Raw genomic sequence first — 21,996 nt, 5'->3', positions numbered from 1 at the left:
ATGGCTGTAAAATACAGAATTTTGCAATCAAAGTGTTTACATCTGGAGACTGAATCAAATACTAAATTAATCTTGAAGCTCTGCTTTGGAAAGTCAAGGTAAAGATTTGGAAAGGGAATAACTGGTAGCAAGAGGCTGACTGAGCTCTTGCTTGAGTCAAACCAGAACCTTCCATTTCATTGGAGGGTTGACAGCTGCCTATTTTTCATGTTTTCCTGTGTTACACAGGATTGATTAGTGATATTTAACTACTTTTGAGCAATTGCATAACATTTGAAGCTGCTGTGTTTTTCCATTTATCCAAACTCCACAAGTTCCATGCAGAGTGAGAAGAAAAGCTGATTTCACTCTACCCTTGTTTCTTGAGAAATGTCTAGCACCAGCCTGGGGTAAGGTAGAGTGATTTTTAAATATAGGCTTGGGAGGATAAAGTTATATTTCATATAGAAAGAAATAGAAAACTTGAGGATAAGCACTTTGGAAATCCAAGTGAGTTAAAATGTAGGCTTTTATTATCTTGTACAGCGGTCTTAGAGCTGAACAACTGTGAAGGGTAGATCTGAAGGGAATGCAGACGGTTTTGAAAGGATTTGAGTTTACTTAGGATTGGGCAGACTTTCTTAATTTTATATATATTCCTTGCCTCTCCAACTATCAGAGAGAAGTTGCTGATACAAAAGGGTCGTGTAACATAAAGGCGGCTGCTGCTTCCAAAGGATTTTGGAAGTAAAACCAGTGGGCTTGTCTGCCTCCATTCTCTGTAACCTTCACAGCAAGTTCATGTGCTGAAAGTACCATGATGCATGAGATCAATATTAATATACTGCTTTTTCTGTCAGTAGAACCATTGTTTGGGGAGCAAAATGTGTTTTGCCAGTAAGCCTCACAGAAAGTAAATAATGTTGCATTTTCATCTCTAGGTCTGACCTCCACTCTCTCATTGTTTGCCTTCAAACAGACAATTGCAGACTTTAAGAAGATATGCTTTACTTTAGAAACTTCTAGATCATTTTACAGGTTAAGTAATTGTTGATCAGAAAAGGCTGTAATGCTGGCTTTAGGTACTGAGAGTTGCATTTGGGCTTTTAATTTATTTCTTAATTATAATTTGCCTTTGAATAATTGTCATGTTGTACTGGAACTCCTTACCAGATAGGTTTTAATTGCTTCTCTCATTATTTGAGAGGCAGCTGGATATTTTGAGGAGTCTTAACTGTTTTATGCAAGTCTGGACACAGCTACCTTACTGTCTCAATAGCTGTATAGAAAAGTGACATACTTTTCCATTATTCTGAACAGAAGTCTATGTGGTTGTCAGCACAGAACAGAGGTGTTTATCAGCTGATGTCCTTATTTCAGAAAGGGCTGCAGAAAAGGCTGATAAAACTGTAACCCTGGGGAGAATCTTCTGCATTTCAAAGCCAATGGCTTTCTTCTGGGTTTTGGTGGTTGGGGTTTTTTTTGGTGGTTTTTTTTTTTTTTTTTTTCCCTTAACTGTGAAAGATGCTCTTTAAATAGATTTGGCTGACTCTCAGGCTTAAAATCAAATGATTCAGATTAGGTAAGTGTTTGCAAGATTTCATTACACTGCTTTAAGGGGCAGTCCACCAGAGTTTTATAAAACCTACTAGCATTTTGGATGAGGAAATTGGAGAATGTTTTGGTGTAAAGAATGTTTTCATGCAGTATAAAGCTATACTTGACCCCAGCAGTTTACAGGGTCTCACTTTGGAGTGTTTCTGCAGAATGTGATCTCTTCATGCCTCTTGTTGGTCTGAGCAGTTAACAGGAATGTTGAGTGGTTGGTTTTCATGTTTCATGGTTTGTTGGTTGTTGGTTTCAAAAGTTGGTATAAAACCATATTTTTTCTTCATAAAATTGTTCAGTTTTTTTCCTTCCTATGACTGTAGAAGCATTAAGTTATCTGTAGAAATGGCAACATTGCTGCACTGGGGAAATGCATTCCTAAAAAGTGATTGACCCACCAGTATTTTGACTACAGTTTCTTCTGTTGGTTGATAGGCTGTATAAATACAGTGGTAATGACCAAAAATAATGTTTGTTATGCTAGTTTTGTTTGCTGTTCTGTCTAGTCTTATCCATTTTTGTTTGCATTATCTTGAGGTGATCTCTCAGAAATGGCCTCACTGTGTCTTCTGGAGAAACCTGTGGTGTTGGATCAGGCTTGCTGTATCAGTGCTCTCTGTAGAAGCACATCCATGGATTTGGGAAGCATGTTTTTAGTGTTCACTCCAAGATCATTTTGATTGTCTTTATCAGCTACTTTTAGCCAGACATTTGGACAATTTGCATCTAGTTTTTGGAAGGATTTCTTTGGTGTCTGAAAGAGTATTTATCATAAACTTAGCAAACTCTATTTTCCAAAAAGGCTCTGGGAAGTTAGCCTAAGGTCCCTGGTACTCAAAGCTTTGTCTCTACAACACTTCAGGGACTGAGAATTGCACAATAGCACATGGGAAACAAGGAAGAGCAGTCTGAGTCTGTTGTGGGCACCAATGGCTCTGTGAGGTGCTGTCAGTTGCAGTTCCTGGTCCCTCCCAGTTGGCACAAGTAGCACGGAGCCAGGTAACCAGGTTGTTCATTTAAGAGGAAGGCTGACAGATGGGTGCAAGCTTGACGGCAGAAGTATTACAGACTCTTCCCTGCCCCTTTCTCCCAGCAGAGCCATCAAGGCTGAGAAATGCATGCATAAAGCAGAAATTTTTTCCCCTCTGTTGTTCCATTTGTACTGTGAAAAAATTCTTGGCAACAGAGATGAATGTAAATCTACCTTTTTGTAGTTGCACTTTATTGTCTAGGTGAGCAAGTACATCTGTCTCGTATTTCTGGCTAGCTAAGAATCTCAAAAAGAAGAGACATCCTCAAGAGGAGGAAATCATCTTCTTTTGCTTCTGTCAGGTCATTGCCCTCTTCACTCTTTTCTTCATCCAGCCTCATGGTTATTTGGTATTGGGAAGTTTTTCCACCCCAATCTATTTTATTTCATTACCTTCAAGATTGAATTTAAACTGACTTGCAAAGCTGACTATCTTTTGGGATGTCCAAACTAAATTAAGACTTTAATATTGATATCTCTGCAATTAAATATAATATAATCCATGCAGAAGTTCACAGACACTTTCATCATTGCAGGTACATGGAGAAAGTGTGTTCTCAAGCCTCTATTTCTACAAACTTTCCATCTAGCTGAGAACAGCCATGGGATTATTCTTGTGCCTCTTCACTGAGTCAAACTCAGGAGCCATCTGGGTGAAAACTTTCATCAAAATCCATTGTCTTGGACAAGTCTGTCTTTTTTTGTTATCAAAAGATCTTGATTTCAAAGCTGTTTCTCACCTCTTTGGGTTTCAGAGGTGTTGCAGCATGTGAAGGCATGATTTGCCCTCAACACCATTAATCTACTCCCTACCATCAGAATAGGTGGTAGGATACTGGGGGAAAGGAGTCTCTTCTCTAAAATCAGACACATTCACACATTGAAGCATTTACTTTGTTCTGTGTTTTGAAAGGTTTTTTTTCAGAAATATAAGTAATAAACACTAAATTCCAGACCTCTGCTCTTATTTAATAGTGTGATAAATGCTTAATTGGTGGTTTCAGCCATGCCTAGTGCTATATGGAAGCATCTTTGTTCCTAAACAGGATTGTTCTAATTCACCCACATGCTTGGATTGAGAGTTCAAGCAATAGCCCAAAATGTTTGGCTACGTGAGACTGCAGTGGGAGAGGGGTGTTACATTCCACACACCCCTCCTCCTCACCCCCAAAAATGAACAATGATAGTGAGCCCTTGCCAGAGAATATAGGATGCAACTTGAGATGTTACATTTCTGTGTGATTGATTTAGCAAGGGAATATGGGGATAAACAGGGTCTTGCTATCTTCTGTGGTACATCTTGTAGAGTGTTGTGCTCTGCTGTCAAAGGACAGAGTCTGGTTTCCTCAGGCCAGAATTGTGTGCTGAACCATGGCCAGCTTTGCTCTGGGGCTGTGTTGCTGCAGTGATGCCCCATGCCTGTCTCTGTGGCTGGGAGCCCTCCTGCCTTCCCAAAGGAAGCTGCTACAAAGCAAGATCTACAATGTTGGGTTGGATTTTTTTATTATATGTTATCTATTATTATTTTATTTACTCCTTATTAAAGCATTTGTATAATGTTTATTTAATATGAGGAGTTGTATGGCACTGGCAAGTTTTATCGAGGTTGGCAGAGTGCAAAGCTGTGATCTGGAGACCTGGTTTTGTCCTAACTGGGTGGTTACCAGCTTAAGTGTTATTTGCTTGTTCTTAGCTTTGCAAAGGCCATGTAGCCAAATGAGCAAACTGGATGTGCTCCTGTGAGCAGTCATGATGGTAAGAAGTCAGTTCTGCTAAGCCTGAGGAGAAGCAGTGCAGGTACTAAGCTTACATGGCCACTGTAAGGATTCAGGCCAGCTTGAATTAGTCTTGCTGCAATGGCAGAACTGCAAAGCCTCTAGTCCTGAATTTTGCTCCAAAACAATAAAAATAAACTAAAAAAATGTAATCACTTTGTCATATCTGTAGCTTTGCTCAAAAATTGTTCAAAAGTTAGTTTTACAGCCCATTTTGAGAGCAGAGTTGTGTTTTGAACTTGAAGTCCACTGAATAGGTGCAGCTCTTAGCTGTGTGTCTTGAGCATGTTTTGAATTGTTTGGGGTTTTTTTTTTTGTAGGTGCTTGGAAAGAAGACCAGGTGTTTGGCTCAGTGGTTTTTGTGAGGAAGCACAGAGCCTGCCTGTCTCAGTTTATTACACTCAGCATTGCTCTGTCTGTGACACACAGTCTTAGCCACTGCACCTATTGCAAGTAGTGTTGCTTTAGAGAGATCCCTAAATTGATCCCTCAGTAGCTCACACAGTATGATTGGCTCATGGTTCATTAAGGGGTTGAGCAAAGAAAGGGAGCTGTGGCTGAAATTGCTTTGAAATGATTCCTGTGTAAGTTCAGCACTCAGGAATGTTGTGTGACGGGCATGGCAATGGTCTGTGCCTGCAGGCTTGCAAGCATGTCTGAAATTTTGCATGGCACACTGGCAACCAGGACTACTCATCTGTGAGAAGATATTTGCCTGCCTTACAGCAATGCTGAGACTTCATTAATATTTGTAGAATGAGTTTAACAGAAATACAAATGAAGTATTACTAGAAGGGAATGTGTTAGGCTGCTGTAACACATTTGGAGGTATTTAGGAAGTTCTGTGTGTTTTGACAGGAGATGAAGAATTTATAATTGTATGGAAGATGAAGAACATGCCTTCAGAGATACCCAGGATATCTTTGTAGGGTATTATACTCTCAGTTAATTTTTGCTGATGTACAAACCCCTACATATGTCTATTTGGTAGTGACTTCATGCTGCAGTTAATGCTTAAATATATTTGGATTAGAGTTATCTTGCTCATACTAGCCCTAATAGGTAATTTCAATTGTTATGTGTATCAAAATTGGTAGAATTCTAGATGTCATTGGGAATGTCCCTGGAAGATACTATGCAAGTTTCTTTAAATATAGGTGGACTACACTTAAGAGAATTTAAAAAAAGATATGTTGTTATGAATCTTGTTGTTCCTGTTTCCGTGCCTTTTATAAGACATCATATATTCCATGTACCTAGATTAAGTAGAGGTACACATAGTTTCAGATGAAGGAAATTGGAGACTTTTTCCCCTGGAGAATGCAGTGTGTTGTCGAGTCAGGGATGAGCCTTGTGGCTTCCATGTTCAGTGCAAAATCCCAGTTCTAGGGTGGAGAACATGCTAGCATGTGTTCATAGAACCACAAATCCTCGTGTAACTGTTTGAATGAATAAGATATTATTTAAAAAAAAAAAAAGCACTACAAGATTGTAAAGGATATGTTTGACTACTGCCATGGGGTTTACTTGAATGTTGTGGTTTATTTTTTTAATCTAGTTTCATTCTTAACCTTGCCAACGTACTCCAAACTTCCTTGCTGTTACATGCTTTTCTCAGAATCCTCTGTTCTTTTCCATATTTTTATTTTTTGGGTGGAGGAACATTTATATTTTTTGCTTTGTCTCTGAAGATTCAGTGTATTGTGGGAGGTGAGGCAACACTGGTCTTGGCAGAACACCACAAAACCAAGAGTAATTAAATGACGCAAGCCTTTGATTATTTTTCTCTCTCAAGCTTTCTGGCGCGGCTGGGCATTCCGATTGCAAAAGGAGGATCGGGAGAAGAAGTTTCTAAAGATTGCATGCAGAATTAGAAGAGCTGTGTCGGAGACGTCTCGCTTCTTTAGAGCTCTTCGCTCTCAAGTTCTGGAGTTACTTCTTTTTCCCCTGTGAGGCTAATGTCTCTTTCATCACCCAAGATACATGTAACTGAAAGAGAGCTGCCAAGGTTGTGTTTTGGTTTCTTTGCACCCCTACTAATTGGATTTTTCCCGTGTTCTTCTGGAGGATTATAGAAGGATTACAGAAGCTGTGTTTTTGGGGGTGTGGGAGGAAGTTGTTGTTTTTCTCGTCTTGAGTCTGGGACCTCCTTGATTTGCCATTTGTTCTCTGAAGTTGCTGTCTATTTGGAAAAGGGAGAAGCAGCTTAACATGAACTTGCACAACCATGGATTCAATCCCTTTGCAAATGTTCTATGTGGCTGCTTTTAAAGGAGGTTTTTGCATGCATAAGCAGCAAATGAAGAATAGCATCCCAGGCTGGATTTAAAAGAGGCAAGCTCCTTGAGCCCTGGCAAAAGGATAAATACTGTTTAAACTATATTTTAAGGAAGACTGGGTGTTGTTGCAGTTTCAAATTTTTTGAAAGGAAGCATCTGATCAAGTCAAATATTCTGCCAGCCTAAACCTGCATTTTCTGCAGCTGAAACTGGAAGATGTCTTGGAAAAGAAATTACTTTTCTGTGGGTCGGGGCAATGTACAGGGCATGTTTACTCCACGAAATACCACCTCCATAGCACCCAGTAAAGGTCTCAGCAATGAACCAGGACAGAACAGTTGCTTCCTGAATAGTGCGCTACAGGTAAGAGCACAGAATAAAGAATGTTTCTTGTTTTGCCCTCTGTCTCTTGCAGTATTTTCCTAGGCACTGTGCAATATAGCCAAACTAGAGTACATGACTGTTGGTGGGCCTAGATAGAATAAAGCTACATTTGGAAAAGCAGATTGAGTTTGAGCTTTTTAATTTTCAGGTTTTCCTAGTGAATTCAATAGCATTTACACAGTCATCATTTACTTGAATGTCTTGTTTGTGTAAGCTTGTAGAATGTCAACCAAAGCTAAAAATATACATAGAAAATGTATTTAAAAATAATAGGATATTGCATAGCTTGCAGAAAGCATGCTCCTTAAAAGTAAACTTCTTTGTTGAACTAGTCAAGGTTTGATAATAACTATACAAGATCCATTTTATGTAGTTCAATTTTCTTTCTGGCTGCTGCTTTGTAGCTTAGTTTAAATGACTAAGTGTTTGCCTTTTGATTTAGAAGAGTTAGAAGAAAAACCTTTTCTGGTACCACATTCAGTGGAGTGGAATGGCTGCTATAGAGGTGTTGTAACCACTTAGATGCTTTGAATATCTGATGGTTGAGGTTCAGTCATTTTGGCAGCAGGGCTTAAAACCCCTTCACATGGGTTTCCATCCCTTCATATGACTTGTCTGTGCAGAACAGACTGTATCACTGTAGGTTTGACTTCTGTTTAGTTTTTTTTCCCATGGGCACAATCAGGTTCTCAACTAACTTCAGGCTTCCATATACCCCTAGTGCAAATAATACATATTTGTATAACTATGACCCTCAATAGGCTTAATTAGGAATGACAGGGCAAAGAGAAGTTTCTAGTGATGTTCTGTATCAATTACCTTTATTAAGCTGTAAGGTGTAATGACCAGCTGCTTCCTAATTTTGAGTTAGTGAACCTAGGTCTGGACTAAGTAGATCTTAATACCAGCTGCATACCATACATGAAGATGAAAGCATATGACCTGGTCTTTAATCTGCTACAGAAACCCTTTTCTTCTAAAGCTGAAGAGAGACAGGATACTGAAAGTACTTAAAATCAGAGCTGAATTTAAAAGAAAAGGCAAGGTGGTAATCATTTCATAAAATACATACTTCTGGCGTATATCTTAATTTTTTAACACTTAGTCTGAAATGCTCTTGAATGTTTCTTGCTCCTCACTCTTACGATTTTCTCTAAACATTCAAGCTAAACTCCAAAGGGAGTTACATAAAAAAATTGGACTCATTCCTAAATATGATTTTTTGTCATTTTCTAAAGTCTGCAGTAGTTCTTCAGGAATGTTTGTGTGTAATCAAATGTTTTCAAGGCTTATATTTCCTCCCAGGCCCTTAAGTACAGGGATAGTTTGAGTATAAACATAGCCCTGGCAATTATGAATTTTTGGGAAACTTACAGATTATATTTAAAATTGTGTTTACTGAATATTACATATTAGTATGGTTTAAATAACAAATCGTTCCAGTTGAAAACACTTCTTGAAACCAGCACAAATTTTGCCAGGGTGCTAAATTTTTTCTAGGCAATTACTTGAGGCAAATTCATCAGAAATAAGAAGTGTGGTTCCTCTGTTTGTGCTAATGAAGCATTTAGCCAGTCACATGTCAGCTTGGACCTTGCTGCTCTGTCTGGAACCTGGTAGGACGTGATTTAGGTCAGGGCTTCTTTCAGTGCAGACTTCTGCCTTCAGGAAGGCTGGTGACTGAAGTTTGCAGGAATGGTAGTTTGAGCTGAAATAGCCAGTCCTGACCACATTTATACATAAAGAGCCCACTGTAGAACACCTCAGAGGTGGATATTGTTGCTATTTTATAGATACAAATTTGAATAATTTCCCAAGAGTGTACAGGTTTAGTGGTAAAGCTGAAGAATAAAAAACCATGGTGCTGTTAGAGCAGATGTCGCCTCTCACTGTTGCTAGCAGAACATGTGAAAGCCCGCTTGCTTTTCTGTGCTATGACCCTACCTAGTCACACAGCTGGTATTACCACCATAATTCTCCTGAGAGAAAGCTGTAACTGCCCTAACAGGCTAGGGTTAGTAATCATGGCCTGTCAGGACACTTAGTAGTGATAATATTGGGCATAACGGATTTTAGCATTCTGCTGTTTCCTCTCCACGGACTCGTTTATGTATATGCCTTTGGTGCTCTGTTTCCGTAATCCGGGCTTTCTGCTCAGAACAAGAAAGCTGTGTGGGATTGGAAGAAAGGAAGAGTTTCATCCCCATCAGTCCAGGGGGTGTCCTCAGCAGCTCTGCTCAGCCTCATGGTGCAGTTGCCCCGTGGCCGGCCCTGGTGCCAGCACAGCAGAGCAGTCAGAGCAGGTGCTGTTTAAGCCAGCACTGCCACATGGATGGAGAAGTGAGTTTTCTATCTAAAAGCATAAGGCAAGAAATTCAGAGGAAGGTCATACTGTAAATTAGCATGTGAAGGTTACAGCTAAAGAAGAGAGTTGAAAACGTCAACTTGCAGTTAGATAAAAGGCATCCCTTTGAAGGTGATCACTGCTGACATTGGTATACTTCTTGGATTATTCAGCATATGCAGTTTAATCAGAAGCTTATGCAATATTTTATGTTATATATTCATAAAATTGGCTGTGCCCCCTTTTCTGTTTCAGGTTCTGTGGCACCTGGACATTTTTCGCCGCAGTTTCCGGCAGATCACAACGCACAAATGTATGGGTGATTCTTGCATCTTCTGTGCTCTTAAGGTAAAAGTTAGAAATGCATTGAAAACCATTCTTTTAAAATTTGAGCAGAAATATTTATGATATTTAATTAATATTTATAATCAAACTTGCACCTGAAAATATGTGAGAACAAGGTAAATGTGATAGCTAGTGGTCCAGGATCCAGTTTCTAAAATGTGTTCAAATGTGTTGGTAAAGTTTCAGTCACAAGGACTCTTCTTAATGGCGTGCAGGTCATTGTGAGTCTCCATTAGTTCAGGCAGTAAAATAAAAGTTTGCTTTATTTCTTCTGATTTATCATTTGGTATACAAATACAATACTGTATGCAGTCAGTGTGCTCATCACCATTTACCTTTCCCTTCAGAGTTACTTTAAATGTCAGGATAGGGAAGGCCATTTAGCTAAGCCTTTCTTCAAACAGTTCAAAACTGTTGATTATGTAAGACTAAAAGGCTATTTTCTACTGTAAATATTGATGTCTGCATTAAATGGCTCAGCTCTTTGTAGTCTCTGTTTTAAAAAACATCAATTCTGTTTGTAGCTGCAGATCCAATAACTGACTGTCATAGAGGCTGCCTGGACAGTAAGATCTAGAGGCTAGCTCTGATTTTGAGTACTGTTATGTACTTGAGTAAATTGTGCAATCCTGTGTCTCTGTTTGTCTCTATCAATTAATTTGTTGCATTCTTGAGGTTTTTTGTGACCCCCTTTCTAAATTTTGCTAGCTCAAACCCTGGCTTTTTGTGGGAGAAATGTATATGATGCAAACATGATGAAAATAACCTAGCTTTAATCTTCCTGAGCAGTGATTTTCCTTTCTGAGCTTGAGACTTAAACATCTTCTTTGATCACAAGTGCGTTGTGAAATCCACCTAAATATATAAATTAATTGTAGAGAATTTGTGTCATGAATTCTATGTACAGTAATAAAAATGGCAGACACCATGTCTTATAAAAATGGTAAAATAGAGAGTGCAGGGTTAAATTAAGATCATCTGACGTTCCCAGGCAATATTTATGATACAACAGCTGTCTTGCTGCTGTTAAGTAACGTCACAGGTGCTCTGGTAGAGACAGGCTTGAAATGAATTATGTAGGGAGCTTTTGGGCTGTTGTTGAGGAGTTTTTCCTGGCAAATGAACACTAAAGGGGAGACTATTAAGGCATGAAGTGAGAGAATTTTTCTGTTTTTGAGGGGAAATTTGTCTCATGACATATCTATTGAAATGATGAGACAGGATGATATTTACACCAGTATCATCAGAAGAGGATGTAACAGTGGGTTAGGAGCAAGGTAGTGCATCCAAAGTGAGATACAGCTCTTCAGACACAGAAAAGATGGAATATTAAATATATCCCCTTCCTTAAAGGGGAATGACAAGACTTAGTCATGATCTGGTTTGAGTTCATTAAGTTCAGTGGGATAATTTAAAGGTATTTTTTGGATCATGCCCTTGAGTAATGTCAAGTGCTTGTTGGTATTCTTTGTTAGCCAAGATGAGGTCAGAAAGAAAAGGATTTAGGAATTTACCATGAATGTAAGCTTTTACTCTTCTGGGGTTTAACTGAAAAACATGATCAAGGAAATACCAGGAGATCAGACAGGTTCTGCCATGAATGAAAGTAGACTCTCAACTCTGCACTAGAGTCTAGGTTTTAATATTATGATAATAGTTAAAAGTCTTTCTGTAGAGAATACTGAAAAAGAGGGAGAGGGATGTGAAAGAATATTGCAGGAAAAAGGAGAGGATGAACCTTTGTGTTACTGATCTTGAAAGATGAACTGCAGACAAAGATGCATGTGGATTAGCAGTACTGGTGGGAGAGGGAAAGCACTACAGGAAAACTGGAAAATGACAGGATCTCTGAAATATATGTACTAAAAGCAGACATTGGGTCAAATAATGTTCAGTTTTGTTGGTAAAATCCCTGTTTTTGATGTCTTGAATTGTGTAGTGTGCTATTATAAAACTAGGAAATGACAGGTGGTGTGGCGGAATTCACAAATTCTATGCATGCAGCCGTGTGTTTATTTTTTAATAAGCAGCTTTTGAAAAAATTTGCGGCTGTTTCTTCACTCTCAGATACCTGCCAAGATTTTATGTGTGTGTGTTTTTGGTTTTCTTTGGCTTTTTTTTTTTACCTGAAGTTCTCAGCAATAATGTTCCTAGGTGGCACTTGTTACAACCCTTAATTTCCAATAAAACAATAATATTGCACCAAATCCTCTACTACTTTTGCACATTTTGGGAAACTTGTGTCTGGTTGTGTGCAGAATTCCTAGAGCTCACAAAAACTCTAAAGATCACATAAGCAATTGAAGAATTACCAGACAATTATTTATGAAAGTGGGCAGTAACCAAAACTTAAAAAAGTAAATAGATTCCAACTGGATCCAAATCAAAAAGTTAGCATCTACTCTATGTGCAGTCTGTTCTTCATGGGACATTGCTGTGCATCCTACCAAAGCCTATTCCAGAAACTCTTTCTCTGGGTAATATTGTGCCAAGCTTTCACTTTTATTATCTTGTGTAAAATGTTGATGTGTGTTCATAAGCATTTGAAAATTCCCCCGTCCCCCTTTTTGTGTTGCTATCAAGTCAAATACCATTATAAAGGTGAGTTATAAGGGCTGTCACTTGACTCTAAGTGAAATTGGGGGTGCAAGCCTCCCCTCAACCCCTAAAAAAACCTCTGGGCACCAGAAATGTAAGCTGTCTTGCTTAAAAGCAGCTGAAAGGGTAGGGATATTCACAAGGGACAGCCCCAAACCATGGAGATGGTCACATTCATCTTCATGTTCTCCTTAAGCAGGCAGTAGAAGGGGGAAAAGGGCTGTTCAAGGTGTTTACTCGTTCTCTGCTGCCCTCTGGATCAGTGTTTTCAAATTGCTCTATTTTCTTGCTCCTGTAAAAGTCTGTCTGGTACATGTTATGTGTAAACTTCTATGCGACAAGTGGGATTATGTGCTTTATGTACACCTAATACTGCAAGCATCACCAAGAGCATGTTTTGTGTTCCAGGGCAGCAGGGTTATCCCCTCCCTTCTGTGCCCATCTCTTCCCCTGCCCCAGCTCTCCTTTCTGCTCTGGAAGCCTTTAACTATTGTCCTGCCAGAGTAATGCTGGATTAGCCTCCAGGTCTTTGACATCCTCTTTTTCTTGAATCTTGCCTTAGGCTTTGCTAAGATGAGGGAGAAGAAGTGGCTGGATCCAGTGGGAACACCAGAATTTGGAGCTCTATACCATGCGAAAATCTCCTATTAGGGTCTGGGGAGAGGTAATTAGCCTTGCATGCTGTCAGGTGGACCTGCCCAAAACACTTGTCCAGACCAAGCAAGGTGGAGGCAGGACATGTTTACCCTTCTTCAGAGCATGCTGGCATGTTCAGATTCCAGCCTGGCCTGGGAAAGGGACAGTACTTGTGGGGAGGAGCCTACGTCATGCTCCCCCACTTCACTTCAGGGTCCTTTCACAGCATACCTGACACCATCTGTGTTGTATAGAGATGCTTCATGCTCTTCTCCTGCTCTGAAATGCTGCTCTGAAGGTGACATCCTCTTCCTTTTGGCTCTAGAGGAAGATAGTCTTCTCTAAGCTAAATTTAGCCATGGAATAACACTGAAGAAGTTGTATTTTTTCCACACTTTCTTGGCTTGTTGCAACTGTTTCTAGGAATTTGGATGTCATGCACTGTATTTACTGTAATTGCTCAGTTAGCTCTCTAAATATTACTTGTAATTTCAAATATGGGATCACAGGACAGTGATGTCATACCTGATTAAATCACATTTTATTTTTGTACCGTGTTGAAGACTTCCATTTCACAAATTCTTGAAGTCATTTTAAAACTTGATGTGCTCCATGACTGTGTTTATGTAGCTAGAAAATGAACCTTGAAATCATTCCAGATATGCATTCCTTGGTTATTTGGAAGTTACCTTGCATCAACAGCTATAAAAAGGGAGAGTTGCAGACTCAGTGCTGGAACCCCAAACACTGTCCCTTAAAATGTGGCATTATTTAAGTATTTTTTTCAATACACAAGCTGTCTGTACCACTATGTGGTTTGCCTGCCATAACACTTGAACAGCTTTTTGATTTATTATTTATGATGAAGTCTACTATGATTTGGTTTATTTTCCTTTTTTTTTTCAGCATGACTTTGCTTTGGTGTTTATCACAGCTGGAAGAGGGTAGGAAGGGGGAAATCCGTCCACTGTACTGAGCATGCCACAGAGTTTGTTCTCCTTCCAGGGATTGTACTGAGAGCTCCATAGTGCCAGGATACGGGACAGAGTGTTTTTTGTAGGTCACAAAGAAGAATGTTCTATTGATTGATACATTCTAATAGGGCTGGTCTTTTCTGTTGTTTTGTCATGTGCAACAAAAGCAGGAAGAATGTGAATTTTCTGTGTAGAGATGATGTTGTTTAAGATGAAAATGGAGAACAGTAGGGTTTTACAGCACTTTTTTAAAAAAGTGGAATGACTACAGTTGGTTCTCATAAGTCACTTGCTTGAAATTGAGTGATTTATTATGAAATGTTCATCATGTGGTTGAGACCATAATAAGTTGGTTGCAAAGACTACATCCTCTTTTTTATGCTCTTTTTCTAATGACAGTAGTATTTCAGGTAAAACAGTAGTCAAAACACATAACATAATTACTTTTATTGTTTGAATGTTTTCCATCAGTTGGCACTTGCAGTTAACTGCCTGCCAAATAAACTAGCAGCAAGTACAGTTCCCTGAGTTAATAAACTGGTAATTGAAGCTTCCAAATAACAATTGGCTGCTTTGATCTTGATCAAGCAGTTAATGAATTGTTACCTAGTAGATGTGCACATTCTATGATTTGAATTTCTTTTCCTGCCACCTTCCTAAACAAGACTTGTGGAAAGTATTATTTTTACTTGATTTTGGTAGTAGCCAGAAGTGCCTGACTTGATAGTCTCTACTGGGGACCTGATCTTAATATTCAGGGTACAGTGTGAGTACAAATGGAAGATACATAAAAAGAAGGGAATGAATGGAAATCTAGGTTGATTGTCACCAGACTTAGAAGTTTGAAAAGAGATCAAAAGACACAAAACCAAATAGACATAGAATTTGTTGCAACCTTGAAGGCAAATATAACACGAGGAAATGTGGGGAAGAAATTGAGCTAGTGAAAATACTGTTGGTATGGGAGTGTTGTGTTTGGATAGGAGAAAAATTATTTTTAGCAGCCATTTGAAACAGGTTATTGTACTGAGTATGAGGCTTCAGTGGGAGAGTGTGATGTTCTGAATGAGAGATTAGGTACTACAGGCAAGAAAAAAGGTGCACTGAACAGGGTGAGAAAGGCATGCTACTGAAATGGAGAGAAAGCTTAAAAAATGATGCAAACAAAAATCCATCACCAAAACCCAGAAACAATTGATTAGTGTAGGGAATACTAAGGTGAGGCGAACATGTTTTATTCTTTGAAATACCATACCACTAGAGCTGCAGTGATACACCTATACAGAAGAAGCTTCTATATAATTCTGGAAGGGTTAGTTCCCAGAAAGCTGCCAAGGACACAACTCAAAATTACAGTGCATAAACACTGTTCTGATTCAGTAGCTGTTCCCTGTTGTCTTCACCCATCAATTTATCCTTATGTCAGCCTACTTTTGCATGCTTGATTAGAAAGTCACATGTGAATGTGTATCAAGTTTGGTTTGTTTCATCACTATGGTTAGTTACACACTGCAGATGTCAGTTTACCCCAAATAAATGGAACACTTCTTTCCTACAGAGGAAGTTGATTCCAAACATTATTAAGGATAATTGGGAGTAGATCTTGTAAGTGATAGGAGGGGGTTTGCAGTTATTGCAACTTTCAGATCTTTAAAAGAACTCCCAAGAATGCCTGTCAAGCCCATGGATTACCTAAAAGAATACTTTTTATCTTTAATCAATAAACCAGGTGAAAAAAACTTGGTTTATGATCATGCATGTGAATTTTAGTGTTCTGAAATATCTTCAATGTTTCTTGAAGAGCTGTATGATAAATATACCTTTTCTCAAAACTTAGGTTGTTTTTCTTTATTTGATCCTTGATCAATGTACATCTAGGAAGTTCATACTGATCCCCACTCCCACAGTTCCCAAAGTGGAGGACATTATTTTGGAAGCCCACTGACTGCAAGGCTTTGTTCTGATGTGTAACAGAGGCCCAGCTGTGTAGTAGTAGAAAGGACATGAAGCCTTCAGTTTAAAAACTATGAAAAAGCCTTCTGAATAGTAAAAAAATGGAGTGAGGCCCTACAATTGATAGTGTAAGACGGTTAAGGAAGTTCCAGGTTTGGACCCATCTGAGAGCAAGCTGGTGAAAGATAACAATGTAGTTGGGAGTTGATCTTAGTGTTAGGGGAAGGACTATATGCAACTAGATGGACTTAGCGAATTTATTGGTCTTAAAGAGCACATGCACTTCCTAATTTTATTCTCTGCTAGCATTTCCAGACTTAAGAATAGCTGTAGGGAAGGGGATGTGAAGGGAGATGGGCTTCTTTTACATATAGACCTCTCATAGGAATGCAGTATAACCAGAACACACACTTACTATCTGAAAAATCCCTTGCTCACACTGTTCTGTCTTAGCTTGTAGACTGACCAACATGCCAAGAACCATTTCCTCAGTGTAGAAGTCAAAGTACTGCTGTTAATACAGTATTAATAATTCTTAGATTTTATGTTAAGCTAATTATTTTTTGTATCGCCTCCTTGATTTTAGTTACTGAAAACAGGTAAAATATAAGAAACTTTGCATTTTCATGGGGCTTCTGGCAGTGTTCATTCTTACTGTTGCCACTTCTCATTTGTGTTGGAATGTAGTCATTGAAAGAGATCATCAGTGTCATGAGTATGCTGATGGGATTTCCATCATCTTCAGTTTCAGAAGAAGTTGAAGAAGTTTTTGGAGGAGAATGAAGTTTGAATGTTTCATTTATGAAGTTCTCATGTTCCATAGTCCTTTGGAAGAAAGGTGCCATGAGAACTCCTGGGGAAGAATGAGTGCTTTCGTGGTCTGCACCCAGCTGGCTTCCATACCTGTGGAGGGAACCAATGTTTGAGCACTTAACAGTATTGCTCACAGGCAAGACCTTAAATTAAGGAGGGAGATCTGACTTAGATAATCTGAAGTGATGAAATTGCAGGAAATGCCACACCTGTCCGTCTAAGGTTGAGAGACAAGATAGACTTGTTCTGAAGGGGAGCAAAGAACCTATCTTGAAAAGAAAGGGGAATTAACCCCAACAAACCCCATCTCCCTCCCCAAAACCCCAATCCAACCCCGGTGACTGAAACCTAAGAAAAACCAAACTCCCCCGTGTTCAGAGTACTTTTGACTCCATTTGAGGTGCTTTTGGGACTTCCTACAAGCACTAGGTTCCAACGTGCTCTAAACTGGATTGTCCAATACCATAATAAGATTTGATCTTTATTTAATTAAATTGCACAATTACTCACTGGTTTTAAGTTTTTGTTCCTCTTTTGTAATCTGAATAGGACTATATACCATTGTGTGCTATGTCATTACAAATTTGAGGAAGCATTCTTCCATGTAATATTGGGATCTGTTACATCCTGATTTTTGCATTCTTCACAGAATTGACATTGCTTAATTATTTTTTGTTCCATGGTAAGTATACTGTTTCTTTAAAGATGGAAGTTAAAAAGAAGAGTTCCAGCTTCCTTGTTTGCTTCTCCTTTTACCTAGTTTAGAGCCTGCATTGTTCCTCACCCCTCAGGAGTGCAAAGCCATTTCAGGGCTCTCATTGAAGCAAACCAGATCCTGCCCATCAGCTCACAGCAGTGAGGTTGTTGACCAGTTGCTAGACAAGTCTCAGATCTATGAAGTGAGATTGAATAAATAGAATAAACACATTTCTGAAGCACAGTTGTGAATATTTTGGAGTGCTCTTAAATGATTTAATGCAAAATGTGAAGCAGGGTGGAGTTGTGTTTCACTGCCTTTTTTTTTTTTTAAGGGTCACTGAAATGAGAAAATTCACTAATGAAACATGAAACTTGCTCAGTTATCAGAGTGACAGAAATAGCAATCAAGTTTAAGTGCAGAGACTTTGTTGTTGTTTCTGTTTTGTGTATGTATATATAGAAGATAACTGAGGGGGGTATTGTCTGTAGTTCCTGAAGTATAATACTGCCTCATGGCTTTCTTTTCATTACCCTTTTCTCATGATTCTGTGATACTCTAATAAAGGCAATAATAGAAGAGCTGTGAGCTTCAACACAATGGGCTATTTTCCATCAATGAGCACCTTGAGGATCACCAAAATAAAGGTTGCAGTAAAGAGATATAGGCATATTACATCTATTTTAGATTACGTCAGCACTATAAATTGTACCATTCCTATGGGCAGAAATGGCAGGGGCGTGGAGGGTGGTTCACTGCCTGTGCAGTGACAGCTGTGCTTGGCACTTTTTCCAGCTTCCTCAAAACAGACAAGGTTATACCATTTGGCAAACCTCCCAGCTTACCTTCCTCGTTTCCTGATGAGAAACAAGTAAAAATAGTTAAAGGAGAGAAAGATTTAGATGACTTCCAATTACTGTAGATCCTAAGTATGTTGGGGAGAAGGTTTCTGTAATTAAAGGAAGAAGTGCTACATGAATTGTGAATCACTGCAGATTAATATAGATTTGAAAGAATATCAAGCAGGCAAAACAGTTTGATTTTTTTTTTTTTCCCTCATCTTACTAAGTTTAGAATGCAGAAAAGCAGACTGGTGATCCCTTTTTCCTCTCTTGCAGTATGAATTGAGCTTTTCCACAGTCTTTAGAGAAATTATGAGGACAGTTTTATAGGAAAGGACAGGCAGAATTTTGAGATTGACACTGATGAAGATGGTTGCTTGTCATATGAAATGAGGTAGAAAGTAGAGCACAGTGGTGATGGAGAGTTGTCTTGTATTAAAATAAGGACTAGAAGTTTTTTGCTTAGACTGAGGATCTTGCATACAGAATTATTTTCCTGTTTTTGTAGGAAGGGTACAGTGAAAGTTAACTGTTCAGATGATGTTTTGGATATTTCACACACATGTGCACGCAAGCACACAAAATAAATGTGGGTGTTTAATCAGTTGGGAATATGTACAGAACTTCCATGCATATAACTTACATTTCACAAAATAATGTGTCTTCTTAGAACTACTCCTCCTTGCAAATGGTTGTTACCCAGGTGATGTGTGAGTTACAGTTATGAAAATGCAGGTTTATGGCAGCAAATGAACAGCTGGCTGTACATGGGAACTGCTATCCTATTCACATCGTGCCTTTTCCCTCCTGCATACCGATACAAAAATAATCTAATTCTTACCCACTTGGACTTAGGAAGGGCAAATTTCTTAAAGTGTGCAAGTATCAAGTTGTGGCTGTTTAAGGGCTAGAGATGTTTGGAAAGAGTTGCTTAAAAGAGGTAACAAGGTGGTATGGGTAAACTGGAGGTGAGAAAGTTAAATGGAGAGGGAGAGATGGAAGTAAAAAGCACAATGTTTTGGTGTTCATTGCTTCAGGAATCAGATTTGGAGAAAGACAAATAGATCCAGGAGGGATTGACACTGAGGGAATTTTTATCCTAAATTCCTAACCCTCCCTTGTATCTGTGAAAGAAAAGGAAGAAATGCACAAAGGTGCGTATTATTTCAAAGGAGGAACTCCTGGGATTTGTTCTTGTAGTCTGTGTACTGTACAAGTATCTGTGTGTTGCAGGATTCAAACAACTTAAATGTTTGCTGTTTGTTTTCAGATAAATTGAGTCATATTTTGAAAAATACAGTAACTTAACTATCTTTCTGGTTTTTTGCTAGGGTATATTCAACCAGTTTCAATGTAGCAGTGAGAAGGTACTGCCTTCTGATGCCCTGCGCACTGCTCTTGCAAAGACATTTCAGGATGAGCAACGCTTCCAGCTGGGCATCATGGATGATGCTGCTGAATGTTTTGTGAGTATAACTGAAAGGTGGTTTGACAGGCAGAGATGTGGCCCACCACTACCCAATATTCCCTGATTTTTTTCCCCTTAATTTTTTTCCCCACTATTTCTTCTTTCCCCAAATTGCAACAGACTTAGCATGTCTGGCCTGGAAAAGTGCACAGAGGGATCCCCAGACTAATGATTTGGAAATGGTAATAGCATTGGTAATCGTTTTTACAGTTTCTTTTGCATGTGAACTGCTTGCCCTCTTCAGTGTGCTTTAGATGTGAATTATGAAAAAATTGCACTAAAAGAATGATCCAAGATTCTAGTTTTAAGGATCTCCTCAAAAGGGTGAAAGGACATTTTGTTTGCCAGTTTTTCTGAAATTGCATTTCCACAGGAAAATTTTTCAAGGGAAGTTGTACAATGTTAGAGCTGTTTTGCCAAGTAATTAATCTTGACCTGTTTATTGCAGGCCTATAAACCACCCAGGCAGCTAGTAGTGTTAGTGGAAAGTGTTCTGCTGGAAGAGTTGTCAAGAGATTCTGGCACCCACAGATTAATGTTGGCAACAGTGGGAGGAGAGGTGGTCTTGGGACAAGGATTCCTGGATACTTTAAAAGAGATGCAGTTGTATGAATTAATATCTAGGAAATGTTCAGTCCTTTTGTTTCATACAGAATTTAGTCTGCCTCTTCATTTATTAGTTCTCCCCCTTTTTGATAGAATGTAGTTGATGTGGCAAATTTCAAAGCTCTCACGGAATGTAGAAGTCGATTTATTTTGTGTTGATGAGAAGTTAGTGTCAATCCAGTGACTTTTAAAACTGCATAGGTACTGTGTTACATTTGGTCATATCCATGGATGCTTGAGAACTGGACAGAAAAATCAGCAGCAGAGTCTTCAGCAGTGCTATTAAATAAAATAAATGGTTACCTGATCCAGCATTTCAAATCAGAAGTGGAGGCCATTTCCTTTTTTTATCCAAGAAATACTAACTTCTTTGTTTCTGAAGTAACTTTCATGAATTCGCAGGAGCCTTCTGTCTTTAACATTATTGCATCTGGCATGCTTTTGTGATTTGTATCTTAGCTTTTGTCTGCAGTTGAAATTATCTAATGCATTTTTTCCTTTTTTCCTTTGGCTAGGAAAACCTGTTAATGCGAATTCACTTCCACATTGCAGATGAGACAAAGGAAGACATTTGCACTGCACCACATTGTGTTTCCCACCAGAAGTTTGCAATGACTTTATTTGAACAGGTGAGGTAAAGATATGTGCTTTATGCCAAGGGCCAGTTCTCAAGTTTTATGTTTTCACCTAAAACATGCATTGCCACAGTAAAGAAACGTACAGGCAGAAGTGTTGCAGTGGAAATACCTGGTAATCTTGTCAATGTATTATGTTTTCTTTTCTTTAGTGTGTTTGTACCAGTTGTGGTGCCACCTCTGACCCATTACCTTTCATCCAGATGGTACATTATATTTCCACAACTTCACTCTGGTGAGTTGAGTTTTTCACAGGTATCCCCCCCCCCCCCCTACCCTCCGCTCCCCCCCCACTTTTTTCTTTCTTTTTTTTCTCCTCCCACCCTGGTATTGCAGTTGGATCTTTATGATCTTCATTGATTAAATGCCTAGAACATGATTTGTTCGAAGTTGGCAGAGCTTTGATAACTCTGATAAAGAACACGAGGATTTAGTGAAGCAGAAGATGGTAGTTTAGGCATGGATCAGTGTGTCTGCTTGTTAATGATTCTGAATCTTGACAACTGTAGTAGCGAGGACTCATGTACATTTTGAAATACTTTAATGTCTGAGCAGGTGATTTAAGAAGACAGATAAGTAAAACAACAAAAAAATTACATTCAAAAGAACCTTTGGACATCTACTCCAACCTCCTGTTTAAAGCAGGACAAACTTCAAAGCTAAATCAGGCTGCTTGGGGTTGTGTGTAGCTGAGTTTTGGAAGTGCCTAAAGGACAAAAATTCCATGACTTCTCTGGGCTGCCTGTTCCAGTTCTGAACTGAAAGGTTTTTTCCCTCCTTCATGGTGACCAGGACAGTTCCTCAGTAACTAGGGGAAGTTGCAGAAAGGGAAGTTCTCACTGGAGACATGGTTTGCCCTTGGTAAATCTGTGCTGACTGCCCTGAGTCACCTTATCCTTCACATGCATAGGGTTGATTTCCAAGGGGATTGATTTAGTCTGTCATGGCCCCAGGTGGTGGAGTGAGACTGACCAGCCTGTAGTTCTCAAATCCTCTTTACTTGGACGAATATATAGCTCCTGTTTAATCT

The 21,996-nt window shown here is 39.0% G+C and overlaps 1 protein-coding gene across 8 annotated transcripts in view; it reads left to right on the top strand.

Annotated features, from left to right (window-relative positions):
• The window catches only part of USP54 (ubiquitin specific peptidase 54), a 92,030-nt gene that overhangs the window by 38,736 nt on the left and 31,298 nt on the right, over positions 1–21,996 (top strand). For 7 of the 8 annotated variants that reach the window (XR_013183473.1, XR_013183472.1, XM_077183208.1 and 4 more), the window contains exons 2-6: positions 6,188–7,034; positions 9,655–9,747; positions 19,589–19,723; positions 20,847–20,960; positions 21,119–21,201. Coding sequence is in view for 6 of the 8 variants with exons in the window: in XM_077183208.1 (XP_077039323.1) it covers positions 6,888–7,034; positions 9,655–9,747; positions 19,589–19,723; positions 20,847–20,960; positions 21,119–21,201 (572 nt within the window). In the remaining 2 variants the exon portion in view is untranslated. Of the gene's footprint in view, positions 1–6,187; positions 7,035–9,654; positions 9,748–12,904; positions 13,007–19,588; positions 19,724–20,846; positions 20,961–21,118; positions 21,202–21,996 lie in introns of those variants that run through there. The other variant, XM_077183210.1, reaches the window with a different exon arrangement.

This window comes from Agelaius phoeniceus, chromosome 9 (genome assembly GCF_051311805.1).
Source record: "Agelaius phoeniceus isolate bAgePho1 chromosome 9, bAgePho1.hap1, whole genome shotgun sequence".
Lineage (NCBI taxonomy): Eukaryota > Metazoa > Chordata > Aves > Passeriformes > Icteridae > Agelaius > Agelaius phoeniceus.
Note: the sequence above shows the minus strand (reverse complement) of the source record. Positions and strands in the feature narration are given on the sequence as shown.